This window comes from Lacerta agilis, chromosome 10 (genome assembly GCF_009819535.1).
Source record: "Lacerta agilis isolate rLacAgi1 chromosome 10, rLacAgi1.pri, whole genome shotgun sequence".
NCBI lineage: Eukaryota > Metazoa > Chordata > Lepidosauria > Squamata > Lacertidae > Lacerta > Lacerta agilis.
The window spans coordinates 63,356,155-63,383,159 of NC_046321.1; the positions used below are offsets into that span (position 1 = coordinate 63,356,155).

Consider the following 27,005-nt stretch of genomic DNA (forward strand, 5'->3'; position numbering starts at 1 on the left):
GAGGAGACTCTTGAGAGTCCCATGGACTGCAAGAAGATCAAACCTATCCATTCTCAAAGAAATCAGCCCTGAGTGCTCACTAGAAGGACAGATCCTGAAGTTGAGGCTCCAGTACTTTGGCCACCTCATGAGAAGAGAAGACTTCCTAGAAAAGACCCTGATGTTGGGAAAGATGGAGGGCACAAGGAGAAGGGGATGACAGAGGATGAGATGGTTGGACAGTGTTCTTGAAGCTACTAACATGAGTTTGGCCAAACTGCGAGAGGCAGTGAAGGATAGGCGTGCCTGGCGTGCTCTGGTCCATGGGGTCACGAAGAGTCGGACACGACTGAACGACTGAACAACAACAACAACAACAACAAATAAAAATTCAAAGCTTAAGCAGCTGTACCATTGCACATGCATCTACATACAGTGCCTATTTGGGGGAGAATGGGGCTTTTAGCAGTCATGATTTTGTGCAAGGTGAAATTCAAAAAGAACTGCATCAATCACTGTGGTACAATAGGTCCTGTACTGCAAGAACAAATGGAAATAAGATTGCTTTAGATGCTAATCAAGATGGAAATAGGTGGCTCTAAGGTTACCGAGAAGGTAATGTTATTCATACTGTAAATCATCTTCTTGGTGGAAAGGAAAAATTAAGAGTAATTTCAATGCCCATTAAATAATGCATGAGATCACTTACATAATCAGAAGATGGGAAAATGAACTGAATCAATAAGAATGTCATAATTTTTACTGTATTAAATAAGGATGGGGGGGAATCATAAGTTCCTCATAACTGATCATCCTGGTGATTTTAATATGTTTCCCACTAAATGCAGAATACCGTTCTGCAAATTTCCATGTAAGTGGTCAGTCCTTGGTTTCATTATGATAGAGCAGATTTTTAAACATGCATAAAACTGAATCCAGACTGAGGCTGCAATGTTATGAACACCTGAAAGCAGGGGCGCCTGGCAAGGAGGGGGCACCACCATGCACATGGCCTCCTGCCAACGGTGTTGCTGCACGAACTGGGAGGTGGAAGGGCGAGGAAGTAGGGAGATCAGCATGATGCATGCGCAACCACAGAATCAGGCCAACATTCACCAGCAAGCACAGCAACACCACTCGAGGATGTGTGGCTGGCAACATCAACCCTGCCATGTGGGAATCCCTTGCAGATGACCACAGTGCCTGGAGAGAGTCAGGTCATGCATCCGTAACAGTGACCAGAGGAGGAATGATTGCCGGGAGGAGTGCAGAGAAGAAACGCCATAGTGCATCTGCAGCAGCACAACTGGACGCCTTCATCTGCCCCAGCTGCAACGAAACAGGTCTCTCCCGTATTGGTCTCTAGAGCCACAGCGAGCGCTGCAACCTTCTGACAGCTTGACCTCACCCCCAAAGGCGCACTCCTCCGAGACAGACGGATGCCAACATCATTTGAAACTAGTTCTTTATTACCGAACCCAACAAAACACTGTTTGCCTAACCTACAAAGCACTACACAGGTGAATGTTTGAGCATTTTATATGAAGCTTGGCCTACCAACAGAGAAAGAAAGATGTTTTCTCACTTGTGGGGCACCTACCCTGAGGAATCCACAGTTCTGCCCAGTGTTAGAAACTGGGAGAGAAAAGCTAGGAGCCAAATGGCTTCTGGGACTTGGGTTGTCGCCACTGGCGGGGGAGGGGGCGGTCGGCAATACTTTTTATTTATTACTTTGATAAGCAAAATAAGCAGTTCACATAAGTGACACATTTTTAGCAATTTCGTGTTTACAGTAAAAATATTGGTACCATGGTTCAGTTTTCAAAACGCTCAACTCCTTATTGTTAAACTCCTTAACAAATTGTCTATCCTGAACATAGACTTCAAGGCTTCAAGTAATCCTTGAGTGTTGGCCAGGCGCAAAAAAATGGCACCCAGACTTTTTGAGGTGCTTGCAAATGGAGAATCTTTAGACGTGATATGTGACTGGTGCCCTGCTAATTTCAAACCCTGGTTCCACCTATTCTGTGAGGTAACAAAATGGCCCCATGTAGTATGTAAGGGGCTGCAACTGAAGGAGGAAATTATTATTATTATTATTATTATTAATAATAATAATAATAATAATACCCCGCTCATCTGGCTGGGTTTCCCCAGCCACTCTGGGCAGCTTCTAACCAAGATTAAAAATACATTAAAACATCAGTCATTAAAAACTTCCCTAAACAGGGCTGCCTTCTATATCATGACTATATCTGATGAAAGAACCTATGTTTACTTTTTATTTAATGAGAAGACCTAGTTTGGGACTAACAGCAACCCGCTGTGTAGGTGGGAGTAACATTCCTTTCTGCGCCCTTTCCCCTTTATTTTCTCACTGCCCCTTGCAGTGTTCCAAGGCCTGCCTGTAACTCACACTGTCCTAGTTCCAGATGTTATAAACAAGGGTCTAAAAGCTTAAAATAACAATGCTTGAAAGTTACCAGATCACTATACAATTCCATGTGTTTCGTGTCTCTACTAGTGATCTTGTCAGCTGTCAGGTGTGAAGGAAAAGTTTGCTTGCTGAGCAGGTTGAGTCGCCAAGTGCCAGCAAACAGTTAACTCGCAATGGCTTGATGGGCCAGAGTTCCAAGGGAGGCAGTTGGAGTGGGGGGAAAGTAACCACCGTGTAGTGTGTGGTTCTTAAGTGAACTTGTTATTTAAAACTTGTGTGGTAATTTTTGTTGTTGTTGTTGTTAGTTAAACTGGCATGTCTAGAGCTTGTGGCAGCAGTGAGAGGAACTAAGTATGACCAGGGGCTTGACTTTTCCGGCCAAAATTTAAGTTATGAAAAATTATTAATTTATCTTGTTAATTCACATAATTGTAGCAGGTACTGGTGGTGCTGCATATTAATTGGTGTCAGCGGTGGGATTCCAGAGCAGGAGGTGGTTTGAACATGTGCCACAATGACTTCATACGAGCCTCACAGTAGGTTGGAAAGTGACACAGAGTAGGTATGAACACATGAGCTTGTTATTATATTCTTCTTTCTCATTTGCAAGATTAGCCACATCACTAGTTAGTGTCCTATTAGCTTCTTCCAGCGATCCTATTGTGGCATCTTTTTCAGCAAGTTCCTGCTTATGCCTTGCCATCATTTCCTTTTATTTCTAATTCCTTCATTATCTTTTCCTTTTCCAAATCAGAGTATTGTTCTTCAGCAATGCGGAGAGCCAACTGTTCTGAGACGGCTTTAGTTAAAGTAATCTCAGGTTGGGCTGCCAAAGAATCCCTCTTGTCCTGCAACTCTTGCATTTTTTTGCTGCACCACTTTACCGAGTTTTGCCTTTTCTTCACATTCTTCTTTTGGTTCTCGAACCTGAGTTTTATACAGTGTGGAAAAATTCTGCTTCAAGTTGGCCCTGAAGTTCCTTCATCAGCATCTTGACGTTCCTTGCGAAGTTCGTTATTCTGCTTTTCTAAACTGAGTTTGGTTTCCAAAGGTTTACCGTACTTCATCACCAACAGCGCTTGCTAAAATTATGTGAATTAACAAGGTAAATTAAAGACTTTTTCATAACTTAAATTTTGGCTGGAGAAGTCAAGCCCCTGGTCATGCTTAGTTCCACTCACTGCTGCCACAAGCTCTAGACATGCCAGTTTAACTAACAACAACAAAAATTACCACCCAAGTTTTAAAGAACAAGTTCACTTAAGAACCACACACTACACTGTGGTGATTTCCCCCCCTACTCCAACTGCCTCCCTTGGAACTCTGGCCCATCAGAAGCCATTGCTGGCAGGGGGGGGGAACACTTGGTGACTCAACCTGCTCAGCAAACAAACTTTTCCTTCACATCAGGTCTCAAGAGACAGTCTCCCCCCCCCCAATGCATTTTTCTCGCCTCTTTTCTATTGTGCCAATGAAGAGCTGGGGGGAAAGGATTCAGTTTCGCATGCAAGACAAGAGAGGATTCAGTCTGACCCAAACACCTGCAGTAAATATGAAATATACCATTTCAGTGGAGACAGTGGATTTCTGGGAAGCAAAGACTTTACCAAAACAGAAGCCACATCTTCCAGGACATTCTAACAGGTGAGCAACACATTTCCTCCATTATGTATTTGCAATGCCAGCTGCAAATATTTGGCAGAGACTGTGCAATTTAAAAACTAGCTGTCCACCTTTATTTTAAGCCCAGTGCAGGCAGAACAATGCTGATCTGTTAACTGATCCAGAGCGGGCAGCGGTCTTGCATGCAGCTTCCTCTGCACAAGACCCTTTCATTTAAAAGAATGAGAATTATACAAAAGCACAGCTGATATGCTTTCTGACGCTCCCATTCATTTCCACTGGAGATGTTCCCAATCCAATATGCCCACTGGTTATAAATATCTGGTACAATAATTAGGCTTACTTGGATGGAAGCAATTTGAGAGCTGCTACTCGGCCAAACCCTCATTATCAGGGGCAGATCCCTGTCTTCTCAGAAGATGGCGAACAATTTCTCTCATACTGCTTGCTTCAAAAGTGTTTTTTTTTACCCATGCCTATAGCATCTTCAAGCTCCTAGAGAAAGAGTTCTATTTCTGTACGGAATAATTTTTACATCATTAAAGAGACCTGCTTACATCACCTTAAAGGGTTCTCCCCAATGCTGAACATTAATTGTTCCACATGAATGCATTCCGCATATTTTTTAAAACACTTGAGATGTTAGCATTACTTCAGTTTCAATTGTTCATTACTGTACCATTTCTTCTCATATCTCCCTACACCTAGCAATAACAATAATAATCTAGGCACATTTTATACTAACTGGTGACTATGGAAGGAATTCAATGTAAAATTATGTCGATTGTTCCATCGTGGCAAGCATTTCCGTATTTCCAATCTCTTTCCTCCAGATCATCTGTGGATTCCTCCAAAGCCCATTTTGGGCAACAGAGGGGAAGAGGAAAGGAGAAGCCACTTTGAACAAGCGGAAGTCCTTGTGCAGGCTTCTGCTAGCACGACTCATCCATCTAATCCTGCCCTGTTCTGGGTCTTGGGAAGTGCTCCAGAGTAACTTTTGCTGTTCACCCACAGCAAGATGAAGCCACAAAACCCTCACTGATCACGGTCATCAACAAGAACCTGTGTTCGGGAACAGGACACAAGTTGTTTAAGGCCCTCCAAAATCACAAACTGAGAAAGTCAGAATGCAGGATGACCACAGCGCCATCAAGGAGCACAGCGTGCATTTCAATTAGGGGCATTTTCTAAAATCAGCACTTTGTGAAATGACTGGACTTTACGTTCGGGGCATCATCATTCATATATTCTGCAATGACCATATAGCTGCCTTATACTAAGTCAGATCGCAGCATTTACCAACATGGTGCCTTCCAGATGTTTTGGACTGTGACTCACATTAAAAATAAAGGTAAAGGTAAAGGACCCCTGGACAGTTAAGTCCAGTCAAAGGCGACTATGGGGTTGCGGTGCTCATCTCTCTTTCAGGCTGAGGGAGCCGGTGTTTGTCCACAGACTCACCTTTTTTGACTCACATCAAGGCCAGACTTTGCTTGTGATGAAGGGCAGGATATACAGTGCTTTAAAAAATCAATCAATTCCTTTCACTGGTAGTGCTGAGGGATCGAACCTGGGATGTTCTGCATGCTGTGGTCCAGCTTAAGCAATTTGTGCTTACAGGACTCTGGATAAGCTCAGCTGGATAGAGTATGGTGCTGATAACACCAAGGTTGCAGGTTCAATCCCCGAATGGGACAGCTGCATGTTCCTGCATTGCAGGGGGTTGGACTAGATGATCCTCAGGGTCTCTTCCAACTCTATAATTCCATGAATTTAGCTTTCTAGTGTCTAACAGGTTAAATAATAAATTTACAGAGAGAAAATTCAAGCCCAATGAGCTGTTCCTGCTCATGTGGAGAGTGGAGAGTAAAAATAATAATAATCCTTTTGGAAGCCAACTCTCATACTGTGGGGACTCTTGAGTGCCTTAACCTTGGGAAGAAACTTTCTGGGAGATGCAGAAGACTTCCTGTCATTCTGTGTAAATTAAGCAGAGGCTCCCAAAATGAAACCGTGGGCATCTGGCTGGCCACTGTAAGAACGGTTTTTGCTTGGCTACATGGGCCACAGGCCTGATCCAGCAGGACTCTTATGTTAGCCTGGTGTTACAGTTATAAAAATATGAGCAGATGACGATGAGCAAAAATTGCTGAAGAAGTGGGTTGAGTATCAATTGTCATGTAAGCACAAATAAGCTAATTATCTGAATGACGTCGAGAAAACATGTAACTACACCAAGAACTGCAAATTTTCATATGGTTGCATAACTATTAGCACCTGAACATTAATTAGAACAAACTAATGCTAAATGTTACATAAGCACACTAATGAGCGATGAAAAAACAGCAAACCATCAAGTTAGAAATTTTGGCTTCCGTATTGTGTTTGTTTTGCTTTCAAGGCTTTTCCTTGAAAGCTGTTAGCGCTCGTCCTGTTTAATTAGGTTTTTAGTTCTCCACTAGAAAAATAAAAGGGGGGGGAGGGAGGGGGGAAGCTTCCTGCTGTACATAATTTCACTTTACACCATTTGACAGTTGAGGGGGAAATTCTAGGTGTTTCAACCTTTCTTCCCTGCTTGTAATGAGGAACAGATAAAAATAAAGCAAATCAAAATACCCTCTTAGCTTCCACTCATGAAACATACCTTGACAGACCAACAGAACAGCCCAAACGGATCCCCGTTATGCTGAGCTGGGATGTACACAGGCGTCCCTCCACCCAGCTTTCCTGGCTAAGCTAGCCTACCACTGCCCACAAGAGTCTGCAAAATGGTAAACTGAAGGCCAGAGAAGGGGTCACGGTCACCATTGCCATGAAGAAGCGTTCCACTGCCATGAAACAGGGCACTCAAGGGCGGGGTGCCAAGGATCCTGAGCTGGTATCACTGCTGCCATGATGGTATCAGGTCCTTAACAGGTAACTTGTCTTGATATAAGATATATGCACAGCTGTTAAAAACAATTTCCTCCACCTGCAATGCACCTGAATCACATCAACTTCAGCTACTCAGAAGTTCGTCAAGAGAATATGACAGAAAAAGCATTGCCTACTTTCTAACCCTCAAACGCTATTTATAACTTCCCCGTTTCGGCTCAAGGATATAAATCTATACAATGTTATCTGATTAAATTAATTCCTGCTAACATTAAACTCCACTTGAGTTGCTAACCTAGATGTGTTGACCCTGTTTCCCCAAAGGTCTGTGTTCCTCCCAAATGTCCTATGGCACTGTCTGATTTCAAATTCCTACCAGATTACTCCTAAGTTATTTTCCTTGTTTTAATGTTCAGGATATATCACAGGGAGAAATTTAGGCTTCGAAACTCACAAACAAATAAATAAATAGGGGGCGTATGCTCCTACAAAATTTCCAAGCAATTTCATTTCAACAGCAAGCACACAGCAAATGAGCTTTTGTCATTTCTTCATCTAACAATTATTGGGGGCCCTACACCAAAGAATTCTGAAAGATGCACATATAGCTATTAGTATTAACCATGAATTAAAACTCTCATGAATACTGCACATCAAACCATTCTACTCAGAGTATACCCAGTGAAATTAATGCACCTAAGTCAGTCGTGTCTATTAATTTCTTTGGGCCTACTTTGAGTATATTGCAAATAATCTGAAAAGCCCCAACTGCGAAATCTAGCAGCCAACCTTTTCCCCCACTTGAGCTATTTAATAAACTAGAACAGCAAAGCAGAGTGCCACGGGTCTCTCAGTATCCTTGAAAGAACGGTATTGACTGAAGTCTTGTATTGTTGCAGAGAATGTGCTGCAAAGCATCGTGATCACTGTGACTGCTACATACGTAAGGCACTTTAAACAACTCCTTTCAGAGGCACCTAACATTGTTTCATTCTTTGTGTGAATGCCACCAAAAAAAATTTTAAAAACAGTTCACCAACAATATTGTGCAGCTTCACTAAGCTTGTTTACAGAATCAAAAGATTGTTAGGAGGGGAAGAGTACTGTCATGCCAGCTATGAATCTATAACAAACACAAGCAGCATATGTAGCATGAAAGATAGAGCACAAGAATGTGAAGGCTTCCATTCATTTATCTAATTCAGCTACATCTGAACAGTACAATTCATGCAGACCCAGTACAGTCCTATTGCTTCCAGTCTCTTGCCACTCCTAAGAAATTGGGAGCAGCGAGGAGCATCAGTCAGTCCGATTTTTCTTGTTTGTCACAAACAGCCATTACAATATAAATCACAAGAAAGCAAAACAGGACAATCCAATTATAAGCTAAAAAACGTATCAATTTTCAGAAGTACAATTTATCAAAACTTAAAATGGGAACATTCCCCCAAATCATATATATATATATATATATATATATATATATATATGTAGTCCACGATACGTTTCACACTGCTAGTGAACATAAAGCTACTCTATAGGTAACAAATTTGTTTATCCTGGCCAGCAGCCATGTAATTTCGACGTCATCTGACTGACCTCCTAGAAAATTCTGAAAATCAATAGAAGCATCAGTCCCTGGGTTGGAAGTATACAGGATATAGTGCACAGTGTCTTCAATCTGGCAAGAGATTATCACACGCTTTTGTTTTCCTTCACATTCATTCTCCCTGACTGTCTATGCGTAATCATAGTTAAGGGTTACAGCTATACCAATCTTAACCGTTGTTCATGCTAAAGAAGATCCCTTTTCACTAGGGCTTATAGAATCATAGACTCACAGACTTGTAGAGCTGGAAGAAATCTCAACTAGATCTTGCATGACAGTTGACCGTCCAACCTCTGCTTGAAAACCTCCAAGGAAGGAGTGTCCATCGCCTTATGAGAGAGTCCATTCCACTGTCAATCAGCTCTTTCAGAATTCCCCCCCCCCCCAATGTTTAGTTGGAATCTCCTTTCTTGTAACTTAGAAGCCATTGGCTCCGGAACAGGAGAAAACAAGCTTGCTCCATGTTCCATGTGACTGCCCTTTAGATTTTTGAAGATAGCTGTCATACTTCATCTCAGTCTCCTTATTAAACCATTTCAAACTCCATGGGTCAAGGTCAGGACAGGGTAAATTTCTTGTTTATACCAAATGGCACTTAATTCTACAAATCCCCCCCTCTCTTAAACTGTTATTCTTATGTGAAAGTCTGTAACTAGCTATGGAAAATGACTTTTGCACTTTCAATCCTGACGCGATGCAACACACCAGATCTATTTTCAAGCATTTCGCTGTCAAGCAGCTTTTTACGTTAACCCTAAACTCTAAATGATTTTGGAAAAAATCCCCTGGATTTAGAAACTATTTGGGGTTGGCAATAGTAGTGCTAAAGGAAGCAAACTGGGTGAAAGATAAAGATTTGCAGAGGATTGATTTGTGTGGAACTGTGCCATCACAGCTGCTGAGACCAATTATAGCTATGCAAGATTTTTTTAAAAAAATTGTTAATAGTCACAGTATGTAGGCTGGAATATCTGCTAAATAATTAACAGCCTACATTATTGTCAGCAGGTGCTTCTGCAATTAACCTCTGGCTATTTAATTGGTAGCTGTGCCAAGAAAAAGCAAGTCATCCTTAAACGTGCATCTAATACTGAAACTCAAAACAAAAACAAAAATATCACAAATATAACATCCACCGCTAGGTTTTAAAGACAGAGAGTGAAGCAGATCCAATGTAGAAAGAAAGAAAGAAAGAAAGAAAGAAAGAAAGAAAGAAAGAAAGAAAGAAAGAAAGACTCAGTGAAGTGTTTGCAGTCAACAGTCAAACAACCATTCTGATTTTAGGAGATTTACAGAAATGGTTTTTCCCAACTTTGCTCTTGTTGTGCTTAAACTTCACCATCATTTAAGTTAAAGAAGCAATGTTATTAGCTGTCCAAGAAATCTATTAATTAGATAAAAATACAACACTTTACAATACAAATGAGGTCCTTCACAAGCAACTTGGCACTTTGCAAAAGATCCTTCACAATGAGCTCTGCTGTGATGCTCTGCAACGCAATACAGAATTCTTCACTTTCTGGGTGACTATATAGAAAAATGATGAACCGACAACTAGATTTACAGAGGTTGCCTAGATCAAAATTTACAGAGTAGAAGGCTTAAATCTATTCAGCATTCAGTAACACATGAAACATCTTCATATGTTTGCTTTTAGTTTGCATTTAGGAACATGATTCCAATGAATAAAATGTATTAAAGTTTGATCCTTGGTGAGCCTTCATATTGGTCTCTGACATTACGGAAACAAGGTGGCAGGTTGATAAAGTTGTTCACTTTGAGAGCCAGTTTGGTGTAGTGGTTAAGAGCGACAGACTCGTAATCTGGGGAACCGGGTTCGTGTCTGCACTCCTCCACATGCAGCTGCTGGGTGACCTTGGGCTAGTCACACTTCTTTGAAGTCTCTCAGCCCCACTCACCTCACAGAGTGTTTGTTGTGGGGGAGGAAGGGAAAGGAGAATGTTAGCCGCTTTGAGACTCCTTCGGGTAGTGAAAAGCGGGATATCAAATCCAAACTCTTCTTCTTCTTCTTCTACTTTGAAAATAATTGCGGAAGAGAACTGTATGTGTTTATGTCTGCTTGATCAAGAAAATATGTGTGCGTGTTCTCCTGTATGTTAGATATGATGAAAATATCTGAGCATTCTGAGGTGCAAACATGTTTTTTCTATCACAACGGCCACTTCAAAACTCTTCATACCACTTGGACACCTATGCTGTAAACTTACAAAATGTCCAATGCCTTATTTATTATTTAATTTGGAGCGTTTTACCCCACTTTTCAGCCCAAAAGGGCTCCCAGAGCAACATACAATCAAAACAAGACAGTCCCTACCAACAGACTTTAGATTTAAATGAGAAAAACCCAAGGGACAGTGAGAAGGGGGGGGGGAGTCTGGGCACCAATTTCCTACACCTATGATGACCAGCTGGCACAGTTTGGAGGAAGGAGGTGCCTGATGAAGCTGATGAAATGAGACCTAATTCCCATCTCCCCCCTTGAGGCAGCTGGATTGGCTGCCCCCAAATGACAGTTGAGGGGAGAAGAGGCCTGATGGAGCTGGCCTGTCACAGCAGTCGATGGCGTGAGCTGTGGTTCACAACTCTCCCAAAGAGTCTGTCCCCTGGCTAGTGACATTTTCACTTGCTCAGAAGAACCACGTGCAGTTTCTGAGTCACACGTTGGTCATAGGTTTTTAATAAAGCTTTTTAAAACAAACAAAACCCCATTAAGCGCGATGAATTAATATTTCATTTTACATCCCTTTCCCTGATTAGCGTTTTGATTTCTCTCTCTCGTTATAAGGCAATATTAGTATACTTAAATAAAATAGGGGGGGAGCTTTGTTACAATAACAACGAAAGCATGCAAATACAGGAAACTCACCTGATGCCCTTCTAATGAACCGGTTTATCACTGGAGCTAAGAGAAACAAAAAAAAAAGATTGTTAGAAAATTCTCACAGAGTACAGGATACAACACTCTCTTAGCAACGTGAAGTACATTTCCAACATACTGCAGTTACTACAGTGTGTGTGTGTTTGTGTGTGTGTGTGTAATTTGTTGAAATGTGCACTCGGTACATAGATACAACAATAAAATAAATTTCTCAAAACGTCACTTCATGATGAAATTTAAAGGAACGAGAGACTTGCGATCAACGATTCTGGGGACCAGCGTGAGTCATGTGAAATTTACTTCTCATTTCTCCCTCTAATCCAAAGTCCGCCAACCTTCAAAACCACATTGTCTTTTCCCTGCCTACGTAAGGATTCATTCACAATGTTATTCTTATTGTTTGTATGATGTGCAAGGACTTTAACTCAGGAGTGTAATCAGCCATTTGGCAGCTAACGCAGGCCAGGTCCTGAATAACAGAACTCCAGGCCTGGGAAAGTCACATCCCATCAGAAGAGCAGCCATGCTAGATCTCTCGAGGGTTGTGAGCGAGGGCACAGACAGCTGAAAGAGCATTATAACATTCTGACCATCCACTGAGACCTCATTCACAATGACTTGAGAGGAGTGGGGATAGTTGCAAAAATTGATCTGCAAGTTGGACACAAGCATTTCTTAATGTAAAGTATTGCAAAGTGAAGTATTGCTCACAATTAAAAATGTGTTTGCACTGAAAGAATGATGTGCATCACTTCATAATGTCAAGACTGCAGTGAGTTAAAAAGCATCGGCACAATGCAAATAAATAAAAAAATAAAGCCTAACTCTCAAAATGTGGCTATTGGCTTCATGCAGCCAGTAGTAACTATTGAGATTAAAGTTCTCTGTCTCAGGGATGGGGAACCTGTGGTTTTCCAGATGTTTTTGGGCTCCAGCTCCCCTCCCATCCACATGACCAAAGTACCTCAGCCCATTTTATGGGGGGTGGGGAGAGACTGAGTACTGTAGTTTAACAACCCTATAGTCCAGTGGTCCTTTCCTGATGTGCTGCAGTTGCATTTTTAGGGAAATGAGAGAGAGAGCTATGAAGTGGATTGTAGCTGAATTGCAACTACTGAAGGGATGAAGGGGGGAAATTGAGGGTTTCAGTGATGACTTGGGAAGCACAGGAGGAGAAGGGGGAAGTCCCATTGTACCGGCTCCTGCTGTTGAGTAGAATCAAACCCAAGGTCTAGTTGCCAGGTCTACCTCTCGAGAACCAAAGGAGGGATAGACCTGGAATACAAGTTTCTCAGAGGCTAGGCCTAGCCAGAAATGGCAGGCCTGTTCTCAGATTTTACTTATGCTTTATTTGCAGTATTTTCTGTACCACCCCTCCAAAAAGACCAGCAGATGTCCATGGCCAGATCTCCTTTACAAAACTAGTGAAACATCTTTCATACATTTTGAATTTTCAGTTACTTGGAACAGCAGATAACTAGTCAGGGGTAGCAACATAAACAGCAAACGATTCCCCCCCCCCCTTTTCTTTTTTTACAGCAAACTATTTCTAAAGTGTTTATACTCGTTCTGCCTTTATAGTAATCCCACTCTGCACTTAATAAAGTGTATGAGTAAGGGTCACTGAATTTCAACTGTGTCTTTGAAATTTCCATTTCTAATTACAGGTGTACACTGCTGTTAAATGTTACCAAGGGACAAATGTTACAAAATGCAAAATATGGTTCTTTTTTTGTTCTCCAGCTGCTCTTTACAGTAGTATCTGCAATGCCGTTTCACCCACCCTTGTTTAGGACACTCACCTCAGGATTGCACTCACAGTCCATTCCCTACTGAATGGATTGGCTGGTGCATGAACACCCCCTTCCATTATCAAAATGTTACGTATTTATTTTGAAATATGTATCATGTCATGTGGCATAATAGTGCCTCACGGTGACTAGCAATCACCATTCAAAAGAAACAACAATCATTAATACATAATTGAATAAATGAAACCCACAATCTAGAAGCCTTAAAAAGATTTAAAATAACACAATGCAGCTGCAAAATGTAAGCTGGAATAAAAGGGGTTTGGGATTTTTCTTCTTCGTCTTGCATTTTGCCGCTGTTGAGAATGCCCTGTACCTTGTTCCTGCAAATCTAATCTAATTTAATCTAATTTAAATAAAGGACAGGACTCAAAGCAGGCCATCACCCAAATGTATTAGTACATGTTTCGCATCAGGGTATATGGAGAAGCTTCACTCTAGGGTACCTTGAGTCAAGTGCATTTATGGCTTTAAAAGCTAATAGAGTGATTGGGGGTGGGGTGGGAAGAATAACAGCAATGAACAACACTGCAGGGTTGCTGTGAATACCATCCCCGCCTCATTCAAATCCCCAACCTGCAGCATAGGAGTGAAATGTTACTGGACTATATTACCGGTATAAAGTACTTTCTCAAACATCAGCCTGACTCCCACCCTGCAATACTCCAAGTGAACTATTCTGTAGTATTATTGGCTCAATAGCAATAGCAATAGCTCACTGAAAAAGTAATTGTTCCTTTGTAGGTGTTCGTGTGTGTTACTTATTTTGCTTTGCCAGTTCATGAACAGTTGGGAGTGGGTGATGCTTATTCCGATTGGGTCTTTCGTTCATTTGTCATGATCTCATTCTCAAATGCATTTGTCCTCTGCAAAGTTTGGCCTTGCTCTGTAAGAAGTACCCATGATCACCCCTTCTCTCTGCACTATGGGTACATAAACCATACATCTGATGGAAGTGGGCTCTTGCTCAAGAAAGCTTATGACACAAAGAGTAGTGATTATATTAAAGATACCGCAAGACTCTGTTGTTTATAACCAAGAGAACTGCTGGGAGAGCAACACCAAGACTGTGAAGCACATTAAAAATAATGTATAACAAATTCCAAATTCTTTCATCAAATACAGCCCTTTCAAACTCTCAATTCACCAACAGTATATAACCCAGTTTGGCCATCAGTGTTATATGTAAGCAGATTATTCAATTAAGCCAACAACAATAACTTTAGCTGCCACGTGATTTTAGGCATTAAGAGTTGATGACACCGTAGAAAACAGCTTCCAAATGAGCAAGTCTAACCCAACAGCTAATACTTCCTAACCATCTTCATATCTATTTTGAACTTTGCAAGAAACCAAAATATGACAAATGTTGTTTTCCACTAAACAGCACCCATCTTCTCTGGTTAAGAGATTCAAGCTGATACCTTCAGTGACAGTTTGCTTTAAAGCGCAACTCACTGTGGCAAACAGGGGAAACATTTTGGTCCCCAGGGAACTGCTTTCTGTCCTGCTGTACAAAACCATGACTGCTATTTGCAGCAAAAGGCAGAGACAGCGAAGGCAGCAAGGGAATAACCATGAAAACCAAACCACCCTCTTAGCTTTTCAGTTAAGGCCATTTCCAATATGGGGGTGAGGGGATTGTAAATCTCCAATATTAACACAGTTTTTACAAAAAAAAGCTCAGGTACAGTTGCTGCTTTTAAAGATATCCAGGGCGTTGAAACTACTGCGATCTTGTTGGGGAAGTCAGGGCAGGGTGTAGTGGCCACACAGAGGGGCATAATAAACAACACAGGGGAAAATTGAGAGCAATTCTTTGCTGTATACACCAGGCCAGCAACTTGTTTTACAAGACTGTGGAAAATGCATCATCCTACCTCACAAGTATTCTTATTAGCATCTTCCTCTTCCTATATACATAAAAACGTAAGGTTGTCAACGTGCAACTCCCGTTCAAGGATTTGTAGTGCCGTGTCACAATCCGGGATGTGCATGAGGACAGGGTAGGAGAAGGAAGCAAAAGAGAAGCAAAGTTGCACAGCAGAAGTAGCCATGGCAGGGACAATGAGAAGGGGGGGAGTGGTGGTTTAAAACAATGGCAGAAGTCTGAGGTTTTGCCTGTAAGTTGCCTTGTTGTCCAGCCAGGGAAAAAGACCAGGTATAAATAAACAGAAATGCAACAACTGCAGCATCAAGGTCACTCTGAAGTTGAGCAATTTTATCCTCAAAGGGTATAGCCACATCAGGTCATCAAATGCTCCAGAAGTTCCTCCCCTGCAGAGAACAGCCCATGGGGAACAAACGGGTGGTAGTTTCATTCTTTATTGTCAAAGTACTCAATTACAGCATCTCCCAAGGTGCACAGGAAATACAAGCCACCCCTGCTACGTAGCTAGCTAGGCATCTACTCCTCAGGCTAGTGCCCTGAAGTTGACCACTGCAGCAACAGCATAACCACACCTCTCTTGAACTTAAATCCCTTCACCAGAGTGAAATGTGCACTGCCCAGCCAGCCTGTGACTTCTCTGGCAATGGTAGCTGCTGCTGCACCTGGTGCATTAAGCCCCTCATTATCCTTGGAGACAGGGAGGAAGGGATGGAGGAGATCCTAACGGCCAGATTCTCTCAGGTACTGTTCTCTTCCTCCCCTTCCCAATCCTTCCTGCAACTCCTCCTCTGCCTTTGAGAGCCCCGACTCTTCCTCTTCCCCCAGCCCCGAGTCCTGCCTCATGGGTGAGCAAAGAACCCCACAAGTCCCTGGCCTCTCCCTCTAGATCTTCCTCCAGCTCCCTTGCCTCCTCCACACATCCCTCAGAGCCCTGCCGGTCCTTGACAGTCAGCGACCTCCAGTCAGTCTGAAATAACTCTGCCAGTTGGCTACTAGAGGATGCGATGCCAGCTGTAAAAATGAGCCATCTTCACAACCCGCACTGCCACGTTGTAAGCATAATTGTGTGCATTAACCAGTGTTTGGTGGGCTTTGCCACCTATGCGCTCTACTCTTTCGCTGCCTTGCTTCATAGCTCAAAGCTCCCCAGAATTCCAAGGAGCCCAAACACTGGAGAGAACTCTCGGGAGCAATAATGTTTCCTGTTTCGTCTCACTGTTCCACAGCAAGACCAGAGCACCAACATGTCTGTCAGCTTTCTCGGCTGCAAAGCCCACCCCCCCAGAGCATTCAGGAAACACATCAGGTTCCACCAGTCTCCGAGGGCAGAGTGGCCCCTCACACTTACACGGGGAAATTGCCACTGTCAGACCAAACTTCACCAGGTAATGGTTTGACCTTGACAAGAGAGTCCATGCCTCATATCATTTGGGACGAAGACTTCCACAAATTCTTTCAGAAAGCACACAATGATTTTCATGGGGTTCAGTGTTAAAATTAAGCTTCCATAGCTAAACTATAGCACTGAACACTCCCAGGACATTCACTTGACTTTAACAGTCTCTATTTTGCCTTGCAAAAAACCCCTCTAAGTAGGTCAGTGCCATCCCCATTTACTGCAGGGGCAGATGAAGTTGAGATATTGATTGCTTAGGATCTCTCCACAGTCGTCCTAGTTCCACTGAGCTCTAAAGCATTTATTTGTTTCATTTGTACTCGCAGTGGAATATATGTGAGGTATGTTAAACTAAGAGGCAGTGAATGGCCCAAGTTCACACGCTGAGCTTAATGGCAGAGTCCAGGTCTCCCAGCTCTTAGTCCATATGAAGGCTTCTTCCACAAACAGGTGTCAGCATTCAATTTAATGGAGAGGACAGGTTTATAAACATACCTTTCACTCCTGCGAATTTTGCCTCTCCCACTGAAATGAAGACAGAATCCCTCAAGGCTGGACAATTCAGCATGCATACTGCAGCTACCAAATTCATAAAAGTTTGAACGGGGAAGGGACCTCTCAGATCCAAGTTTAACAAAAGTGACGGCAAAGGTGAAAAAACATTTGTTTTAACCTGAAACACTGGCTGCATAGCGGTAGAAAAAGAAGTATTCAAAACTCACTGACTGTACAAGGAAATCAGTTTTGCAATATTACAGCTCAACCTGTGTTATGATTTCTGTTGCGTTCCTTTGCCTTACTTTTGAATCTGCTTATGTGCAAAACGAAAGCATGACATCTGCACATAAATGGTGATGAAAAACCCAAGCATTTCTGTTTAAATAAACTTGATAATTACACTACAAAACAGTTTTCTCCAGGCACATGTTCTTTTTGCCTTTCCGAGAGAAAGTGCTATGCTACTGTTTCGTTGCTAGGGAGACTGACTTGCGTCATCAAAAGTATTCTGCACCTATGAGCGTGCCACGTTTTTTCTTAAGGTCTATGCACCCAAGCAGCAGCTAATTGAAGAGGGTCAGGTGTTCAAAGTTCTCTGCATGCAGCATCTGTGACTGAAGACAGCAGGAGCTATCAGATCTAGTGTGCTTACCCAAGTACCTAACTGGAAGCCACAGCATGCCCCAAAGTGCCCCTAATTTGCATACCTAAGCAAGGGCTGCATAAAGCTGAGTATCTTTGAAAATCTACTCTGCCTTATGGAAGCTTCAGGCATGCTTCTACTGCATCAGCGCCTGCAATTTCTTGTATGCATGCCACTTCCAAGACAGACAGATATTAGGGCAGCAAGGTTTCCTTTCTGCATTCGAAGTGCATAATAAACAGGGAGAGAGGGAGGGTAGCCTTCATCTCTTCCAACGACGTCACTTGCTCAGCCAAATCCAAGCGGGTAAAATTTAATATTATGCATAGATATATAGATACAGAAGGAGGGAAGGGAGAACATGAACATGGAAGCACAGCTCAGAGATGGGGGGAGAGTATGAGAGATGCCAAGAGTCCGTCCTTTCCTGCAACATGCTTGATCCCATTGCAGTTTTCCTGACAGAGCACAACTGATAGAAAGCTGCAACTGGAATTTGTCCTGCTTAATGAGAAAATGCTTTTTAAAGGTTTACTGTGTTCTTATCTCTTTCTAAATTTTTGTTTCAATCAACACTATCACTACTACTTGGTAAACATGATAGCTCCAGAGTTTCATTGTTTTCATGGCATATGTGCTTTCCCCACTCAGTTGTTAACTATCACTTGAAAGTTGAAATTCAGTATACATATACTTGATGCCCTGGCTAACGTGCAGAATTTTAACAAATATTTATGGAGTATTACGACAGATCTGGAACTTTGCAATAACTCAGAAACGACATCTAAATCTCTTTCAGCGACCATCACCATTGTATATATACTCTGTATATGTTATTTCATTCGATATCCTTCACTACCAACAATCTGTTAAGCAGGAGGAAGAACTTTAACATGGTCACTAAGTTTCACATTGTGACTACACATTAGCCTGACAACTTCATTTCGTCTTTTCTAAAGAAGCAATTACCTGGATTCAGAAATCATATATTACCCCTTTCACAAGTAATGAATTATAGGACCTCTATTGGGTCGTTGTACCTGTCCCGTCCCCCCCAGTTTTGCTCCTATACTTTTATATCCCAAGGTGTAAAAAACTATCTACAATTGCCAGTATCAATAGCAGCCATTTGAGTACAGTGGTACGTCTGGTTATATACTTAATTAGTTCCGGAGGTCCGTTCTTACTCAACCTGAAACTGTTCTCATCCTGAAGCAAAGTTCTTAACCCAAGGTACTATTTCTGGGTTAGTGGAGTCTGTAACCTGAAGTGTCTGTAACCCGAGGTACCACTGTACAAGCAAGTCACAACGGTGACTTATTAATTAAAATCTGCAAAACTAGAGAGTTTGATTCCAACTACACAAAATGGGCCAAAAATGCTCCAGGTTCTTCACTATTAGATGTAATCTAGAATAGGAAAGCTGCCGTACTCTCACACTGCTCTAGGAACAAAATGGCACCCGTATCACATGGTGTGTCTTTGTACATACAGTGTAGATTGTACACATACAATAGATTGGGGTGGGCAGGCCTATGCAGAGATGTTTGTGCCAATTTGCCCCCAAACAGCATGAAGTTAAGGAAAGGAGAGGGGCCGTTTTGTGCCAGACCAAATAACCACCCACAGGGACTGCCCTTCTAGCATTCTACCCCAATGCTTTCCAAGCCACCTCTCTGTTCCACTGCTGAAACACAATGATCCGAGAGACTGCCTCCTTCCCTGCAAACCCTCTCTCAGGTGTTCAGATCAGCAGAGGGGGCCATCTTAGTAACTCTACTGTCCCTAAGTTGTGGAATTCCCTCCCGACAGAGGAGCGACACAGCTTTCAGTGAATGCCCAGCACACACCTCTTCACCCTGGACTTTTGAGACCCGAGGTGTGTGCTTTCAGAATTCCTGTGACTGTCTCACATGTTTTTAACACTGAATTTTAAAATTGTTGTAAACTGCCCTGGGACTTGCTGGTGAAGGGTAGGCCAGGGTCAAAGCACAATGGCACCTTCACCTAGCAGTAGGTCACGGGTGAAACCACTGCCATTCCTGAGCCCCTCTACCACCAGCGCCCAGCGCACCGGGGGGGGGGGAAGAGCTGCATTGGGCCAGGTGCCTCGTGAGGCTGGGGGGCCAATGCAGCTTCTTTCTTCCTCCACTTTTCAACACTGTGATGTATTCCTATATTGTGATGTTCGGCTGGTGATACATTGCGGTGTTGAAAAGCTGTTATCACCCAGCCCTAGGGAAGGACAGGTAATACTATTACTACTAATAATACTTCAAGACAGTGGTAGGTGCCTAAAGCAGCCCCTTAGGTTTCTCTAGAGTAGCACCATCTTAAATACAATGGCACCACCATAAAAATGAAAACCAAGCCAGACACATCAGGTACCCGGTGACATCTTAAAAGCATCTTCTATGGAAGTAGTAAAGGCTGGAGACTTCACATAGTTGATGGGGCATAAGCTAGTATGAATATATTTGTGTTTTTTTTTTAAGAAATAAAACTACTCTTGGTAATAGTGCAGCCTTTTCATATATTGAAATGAACATGAATTCATATTGATTCCTATAATTTGCTTTTGGGCCACAGACTGGTTTTAAACTCAGATAGATGCCATTTTTAAATCAATGATACAACTACTGGCACTGAACAGAAATGATTTTGCATCCAACAGCAGTGGACCTGCTAAACAAACAAACAAAATTAGTTGACTTTCAAAGCCAACAATAAAAATCAGGTGTTCTGTAAATAATATTGATATTCCTATAGCTTGCTTTTTCAGACATGTATATGCCACACACACTCTTCAAAAAACAAAACAAAAACAAAAAACCTTTTTGTTTCCTGTTAGTGGTGTCAGCAAACAGTTGGGATCTAGTAAATTCAGAATTCATCACATCCCATCCTCATTACAAGCTGACACCAACTTCATATGCCAGTGTCCCCTACCAGTTATTCTCACTTCCCAAACCAAGTGGAGAAACTGATATCAGGAGGACTCAATGGTGCCAAGTCAGGCCTTGAAGGCCTCATCCTTAAGGTCCAATCCTCCCAAACAAGTCGGGGGGGGATTTTATCTCAGAAGCAAGGGAGTTGTCGTTTCCACTGCCTCTTAACTCAATGAATTGAGCTGGGAGGCAAAGGAAATTAAAAATCCAGTTACAAAGGGTCCAGACTTTCAGGATAAATTAACGAAGCCTCTCCTGCCTGTCCTGCTGTTGGCTCTCATCCCCTTTTGCATTTGCTTAGGAAGGAGGGGGACTGGTAGGGAAGACTAGGAATAAGTTCCTCCAGGCATGTAAAGCGGACAAATTAGATTGAAAGCTTGGAAACTTTCTCCCTAGTGATCAGATACAAATATTACTAGGCAACCCCTTTGATCTCTGACAAGAGTGTTAAATAGTCAAAACAAAATCGAAAATTCTTTCTAGTAGCACCTTAGAGACCAACTGAGTTTGTTCCTGGTATGAGCTTTCGTGTGCATGCACACTTCTTCAGATACACTGAAACAGAAGTCACCAGATCCTTAAATATAGTGAGGGAGTGGGGAGGGGTATTGCTCAGAAGGGTGGTGGGAATGGGTGATCAGCTGATAGGTGTGGAAAATGGGTGATCAGCTGATAGGTGTGGAAAACCTGTTGAGGACTCTTAACGGCTGTAATTAGTCTTGCAGGGAAAGGCAAGTGGTGAGATGGCTAAAGATAGCTTTGTTATGTATAAGTTTGGTGATTAGTGTTAAATATTTATTCCAGTAAAAAGAAAGCAATTCCAGTAAAATAAAATCTGCCAAGTATTAAAAAATTGGGCCTCATTCCTGAAAACTATGGGAAGGGAAGCTTATTAATCACACAGCAAACAGCTGGGATCTACAAAAATTCATAAGTAGCCTCTGCATTTTCAATGTATGGCAGAGTAATATCATACAAATGTAGGTCACAAGATGCAGATGCAGTATTTTCCCTAAACATGACTGGCAGAAGTATTACGGGTTTTCCAAACTATATGAAGGTACCTGGTCCTATATACCTGGTCCTATCATTGGTCTACCTAATCCCAGTACTGTCTACTGCTGTCTAAGGTGCCAGGTACCCAGCCATGTTTCTTAAAATATTTTTAACAGCTGATTCCAGGGATGAAATCCAAGATTTTCTATGTGAAAACCGTACCTTGTGCTGGGAAACCAGCCCCCCCATACTGCTCTAGGCAGGCTATGTACATACAATCATCATCACCATCATTTTATTTGTATGGCGCCTTTCCACAGTTAAAAACAAAATGCTCAAGGCGGCTTACAACATGACAAGATTTACATAATTACAAAATTCATAAACAATAAATAAACCACATTTTTTAAAAATACACAACGAAATGGAAAACAATTTCCACATAAATCAAAATCTAAAACTAAGAATACAGCCTTAGAATGACAGTTTAAAATGACATAGGTAAAAAATAACAGCAATTTAACAACAACAACAACAACAACGGAGCCCTCTCTGCCCAGCAGCAGCGGTGGCAGCAGTCCTTTATGGAGCCTGCCAGGCCCTGCCCGAGGCCAGGTGGTGAATATGCTACATGAGCACAAACTCCAACCCTGATTCAGTACAGCGATAACTCTATAAACACAAAATAAGGAAGGAAGGAAAGGAAGGAAGGAAGGTACTGCTTCGGGGTATAAGTCCTGTGCATGCTTTACAAACAGACACACAAAAATAAAGAGATGCTCACTCTAGTGATTGAGTCATGAGGTGTGTGTGAGAGAGACAGCAAAAGATTTATTGAAAAAGATCCATGAGTTTCACAGGAGACAGGTTACAAAGGTGCATATTTCTAATGCTCTCAGGCAGAAAGGCATGTGCTCAACTGACCTGATGGTGCAGAGAAGTAAAACCGGAAGGTCTCATCACCTATTAACTGTCTTGACCAGCGGTCAGCAACCTAAGGCCCATGGGCCACAAGCGGCCCACGGGGGTCGTTTAACCAGCCCAAGAGCTGCCCCCAAACCGAACCGCCGGCTCGGCGAGTCCCTGCACACTGCGCTAAACCAATGTAGTGCGGCGCAGGGACTCGCTTCCGTGGCGCCGGAAATCACGTCTGCAGAAAATCGTGTGCGTGCAATCCAGCTGACGGAGGGATCTCCGCTGGAGTGAACTGGCCCAGGTGAGGTAAACCTTGCCGACCCCTGGTCTTCACTGCCGACCCCTGGTCTTCACTGAAGGATAGCCTCAGCTCTGGAAGTTTTCTAGCCGGCAGTGGCACAAGATAGGCTCTCTGGGGTCACCTGACTCCCAGGACCAGTGTTATGGTTGAACTGTGTGAAGATCCTATCACCAGCAGCCCTAGTGGTACAAGAAGCCAGGAACCAATTCCTGATGTGCACCCAGTTCATGCCCCAGAGCAGTGGTGGCGAACCTATGGCACGGGTGCCAGAGTGGGCACGCAGAGCCCTCTCTGTTGGCACGCGCCATCACGCCAGCAGTGCCGTTATTTGGGGTTTTCAAATTGGCCAGCAGCTTCCCCTCACGCCTCCTTATGAGTAAACTGCTCCCACCCTGCCGGCAGCAGCTTAGAGGCAGTTTATCTCCCCAAAGCAGCTATATTCCTGCCTCCCCGCCCCCGCCCCTGGCCATTGGTGGGATTTTTTTACAGCCAGCAGGCTGTAGTTCATGTGATTGGTGGCTTTGTCAAGGGTTTTCGTTGATTGGTTGCTGCCTGCGATCCTTGAGACTATGTGTTGTTTCTGCTCCTTGTGCCATAGGAAGCGTTTATAATTTGTGAGTGTTCTTCTCCCCCCCAAAAAACAACTGTGATCCAAGCCCCCCCCAAAAGCTCTGCTAGTCTTGGCAACCCCCTCCCCAAAAAAACTCTGGGCAATACCCCCCCAAGCTCTATGTGTTGTTTCTGCTCCGCGTGCCATAGGAATCGTTTATAAGGCGTGTGAGTGTTTCCCCCCCCAAAAAAACAACTGTGTTCCAATCCCCCCCATAACAACTCAGGGCAGCCCCCCCCCATTTTATTACAGTATATTATTATCCCATATTAAATTGCCGTGTTGGCACTTTGCGATAAATTAGTAGATTTTGGGTTGCAGTTTGGGCACTCGACCTCCAAAAGGTTCGCCACCACTGCCCCAGAGCATCCAACATGTGCACATCAAAATATACACCGTTCTGTTGCAGCATGGCTGTGCCTCTGAAAGCTTGTTTCGAACTTGCCATGCTTTGGCTTGAAATGCGATGAACACCCACAAAACTCGTTTGCATGGAGACCATGACCCCCAAAACAAACAAATAATGAAGTTCGTTACAGGTAACAAAAGCTCTACAACACGGGTCAGCAAACTTTTTCAGCAGGAGGCCGGTCCACTGTCCCTCAGACCTTGTGTGTGTGGGGGGGGACTATATTTTTTTGGGGGGGGGGGGAATGAACAAATTCCTATGCCCCACAAATAACCCAGAGATGCATTTTAAATAAAAGCACACATTCTACTGATGTTAAAACACGCTGATTCCCAGACCGTCGGTAGGCCAGATTTAGAAGGCGATTGGGCCGGGGCCCCCCCCCCCCCCCCCGGGTCTTAGGTTGCCTACCCATGCTCTACAATACCTCCTCCAAGTTACTGAAAATCTACTGACATTACACAGCCACATTGAAAGAATGAGCCTTATACTCTCTTCAGAGTACAAAGGGACCCCTTCTCCCAGTATTTGGAGTGGGGTGAGAAGCAAAATGGCTCACCCTGTCCACAAACAACTTACATCCCACTGATCCTATTGAGAGTTGCTAACTCTCCTACTCATGTCCATCATAGAACCACAGAATTGTAGAGTTAGGGTCATCTAGTCCAACCCCCTGCAATGCAGGCATCTTTTGCCCAACGTGGGGCTCAACCCCTGAGATTAAGAGGGTTCTACTGTCTGGAACTTAGAAGTGCTTAAGTGTGGTTGGATCACAACCAAAACTCTGCTACGTGGATAAAAACGACCTAGAAACCTCTTTATATATAAAATTATTTTTCTTGTTTTGAATAAAATAAGAACATACAATCACAATTTTATTATTTATACCCCACCCATTTGGGGTATAAATACACATGGATATTCTTGAAGATGTTCAGAGCTTTACATCTGCACTACAACAGTGTAGTTTAGGTTAAAATTTATTGCTTAGAAAAAAATCAAAAAGATTCAGCCATTAAATAAAGACACACAAAAAATCCAATTCAAAATGAGAAACAGACGAACGCTTCTATGGCATGCACAACAATCTAATAAGAATTGGGTTTCTCCCAACCAAGGACATTCTTAACATGTTTTATTTATTGGCTGCACTGGGGCCATTTCAAAAAAAAATTGCTTCAAAACTGAGCAATGTAGCAAGAGAGAGCACAGCATACACAATACGAAGAGATGCATAATTACTAATGATACTTAGACAATTACAAGTGGCAAACCAACCACATTAAGATGAAGCGGAAAAACAAAACATACGAATCTTGCAACAATTCTCCTCCATTTCCATAAGGCAAGAAACAGTAACGGCTCCCCTTTGGCTGAGATTTACAGAAACCTCCCTAGACACACAGCAAAATGCAGACGAACAGCAAGAGATCAGCTACCTCCATCTCTAACACAGAACTTGGGTGACATCGCTGTCTCCTACTCTCTCCACTCCTTATCACTTACTGTAAACACTTGAGGCAATTAAAACGCAGCAATCCACAAAAAGCACTTTCAAAGATCAACCACATTTTATCCTCCAACAGCTTTTCGAATGGAAGAACAGAGGTGGCACTCCCTAAAAGATGCTCACTATGGCAGAATTAGTTCATAGGAACATAATGGTTCCCTCTTAACCATCCATTTACTGTGCCGTTTAAGACATGTGAATGTGTGGTCTCTTCTCCCCAAAGTATTCTGTTCCTAGCTCTCTCTTTTTTAATCCTGGAGCAGGGAAAGGGAACCTGCAGACCTCTATAAATGTTGCTAGACTCCAGTTCCCATCATCCCTAAATACTGGCAATGCTGGCTGGGGCTGATGAGAACTGAGGACAACCAATTTTCTCCACCTGTCCTAGAGGGGGAAATCTACTTCTAAGCTTTTTCTCCTCCCTTCAGTTCTTCTCTTCTAAAAGGAAAATATCCTACCCAGCTAGATTTAACACAGAGTTGACCCACCAAAACTGGCTTAATTTAGCCATGTCCATTGACTTCAATGGGTCTATCCTAAGAGTGTCTAATGCTGACTACAACCCAAAACCTGAAATATTTTATTTTTTTATCTGGGAACTGTCTCGTAAATGTACTAGAACAGAGAGCCTCCTTTCTTTCTTTCTTTCTTTCCCACTCAAGTGGGCCTCCTGGGAAATGGGATGGAGGTAAAGTGTGAGCCTATCTGTACATTTTCCTGATGGAAGAGAAGCACCTGCTGAAATGGGCTCTTCTGTGCAACGATTAAAAAGCAAGCAAGCCCTACTTGAAATTATGCCTACAAGCATGTTAAATCCTGGTCTATTAAAATGTAAAGTTACAATCATGTTGTACAACGCACTTCTTCTTTAGAAGAGAAAAATGCTGTTTCACATAGATTATACCAAACAGGCAGCACCAAAAAACAAAACAAAAAAAACCCCACCTAGAACTAATTCAACAATGGGTGGGAGGGGAATCAGAAAAGCAAACTTCTTGTTGTTCCCTGATGCAAAACTCAGTGCTTTAAATGTATTCAGGTTGAAATGCACGTGTTCTTTCTGTTACATTTGTCTTATATTTTTGTTCCATCTATATTCAGCTTATATTATCATTATTTTCTCTTAAAATTTATACAGTATACCGCCATTCGTCCTTAGATCTCAAAGTCATTCGCAGCATAAAAATACAACAGAAGTACAGGGGTTCTCACACTTTCTACCTCCAGGTTCCACTTGAGATGGCTAAAAATTACTGAGGTTCGCCAGTCACAAAATGTTTGATCCAGAGGCCTAAGTGTAGAAGGCTTCTTCCTTTTATATCTTCTCTGCACATCCCTACATGCTTCTCAAAGTATTTTTACCCATCTCCATGAATTTCTTCTCCAATGTTCCTTTCACACTTAACTTGTACCCTCTGTACAAACACCCCACCCTGCCAGTTTCTCTCTTTGCTTCTCCCTGGTCCTTTTGCATGAACTTCCTTCTCCTATAGCAAACTTCCTCTTATCCCCCTTTCTGTTATTAAATATTAACCTTGTTTCTCGTTTTTCCACTTTCCTTCAACAACTCCTCTGTCCCTTTCCTCTCGGAGAGCTACCTTCCTTCCCTCCTCCCTGCCTGCAAACTTCTCCATCTCCGAAACTACCTTTACTCGG

General features: G+C 42.7%; 1 protein-coding gene across 1 annotated transcript in view; it reads right to left on the reverse strand.

The window, feature by feature from the left end:
• The window catches only part of PRKAR2B (protein kinase cAMP-dependent type II regulatory subunit beta), a 55,715-nt gene that overhangs the window by 20,074 nt on the left and 8,636 nt on the right, over nucleotides 1-27,005 (reverse strand). The window contains exon 2 of the mRNA XM_033162111.1: nucleotides 11,410-11,445. Coding sequence (XP_033018002.1) covers nucleotides 11,410-11,445 — 36 coding nt within the window. The remainder of the gene's footprint in view (nucleotides 1-11,409; nucleotides 11,446-27,005) is intronic.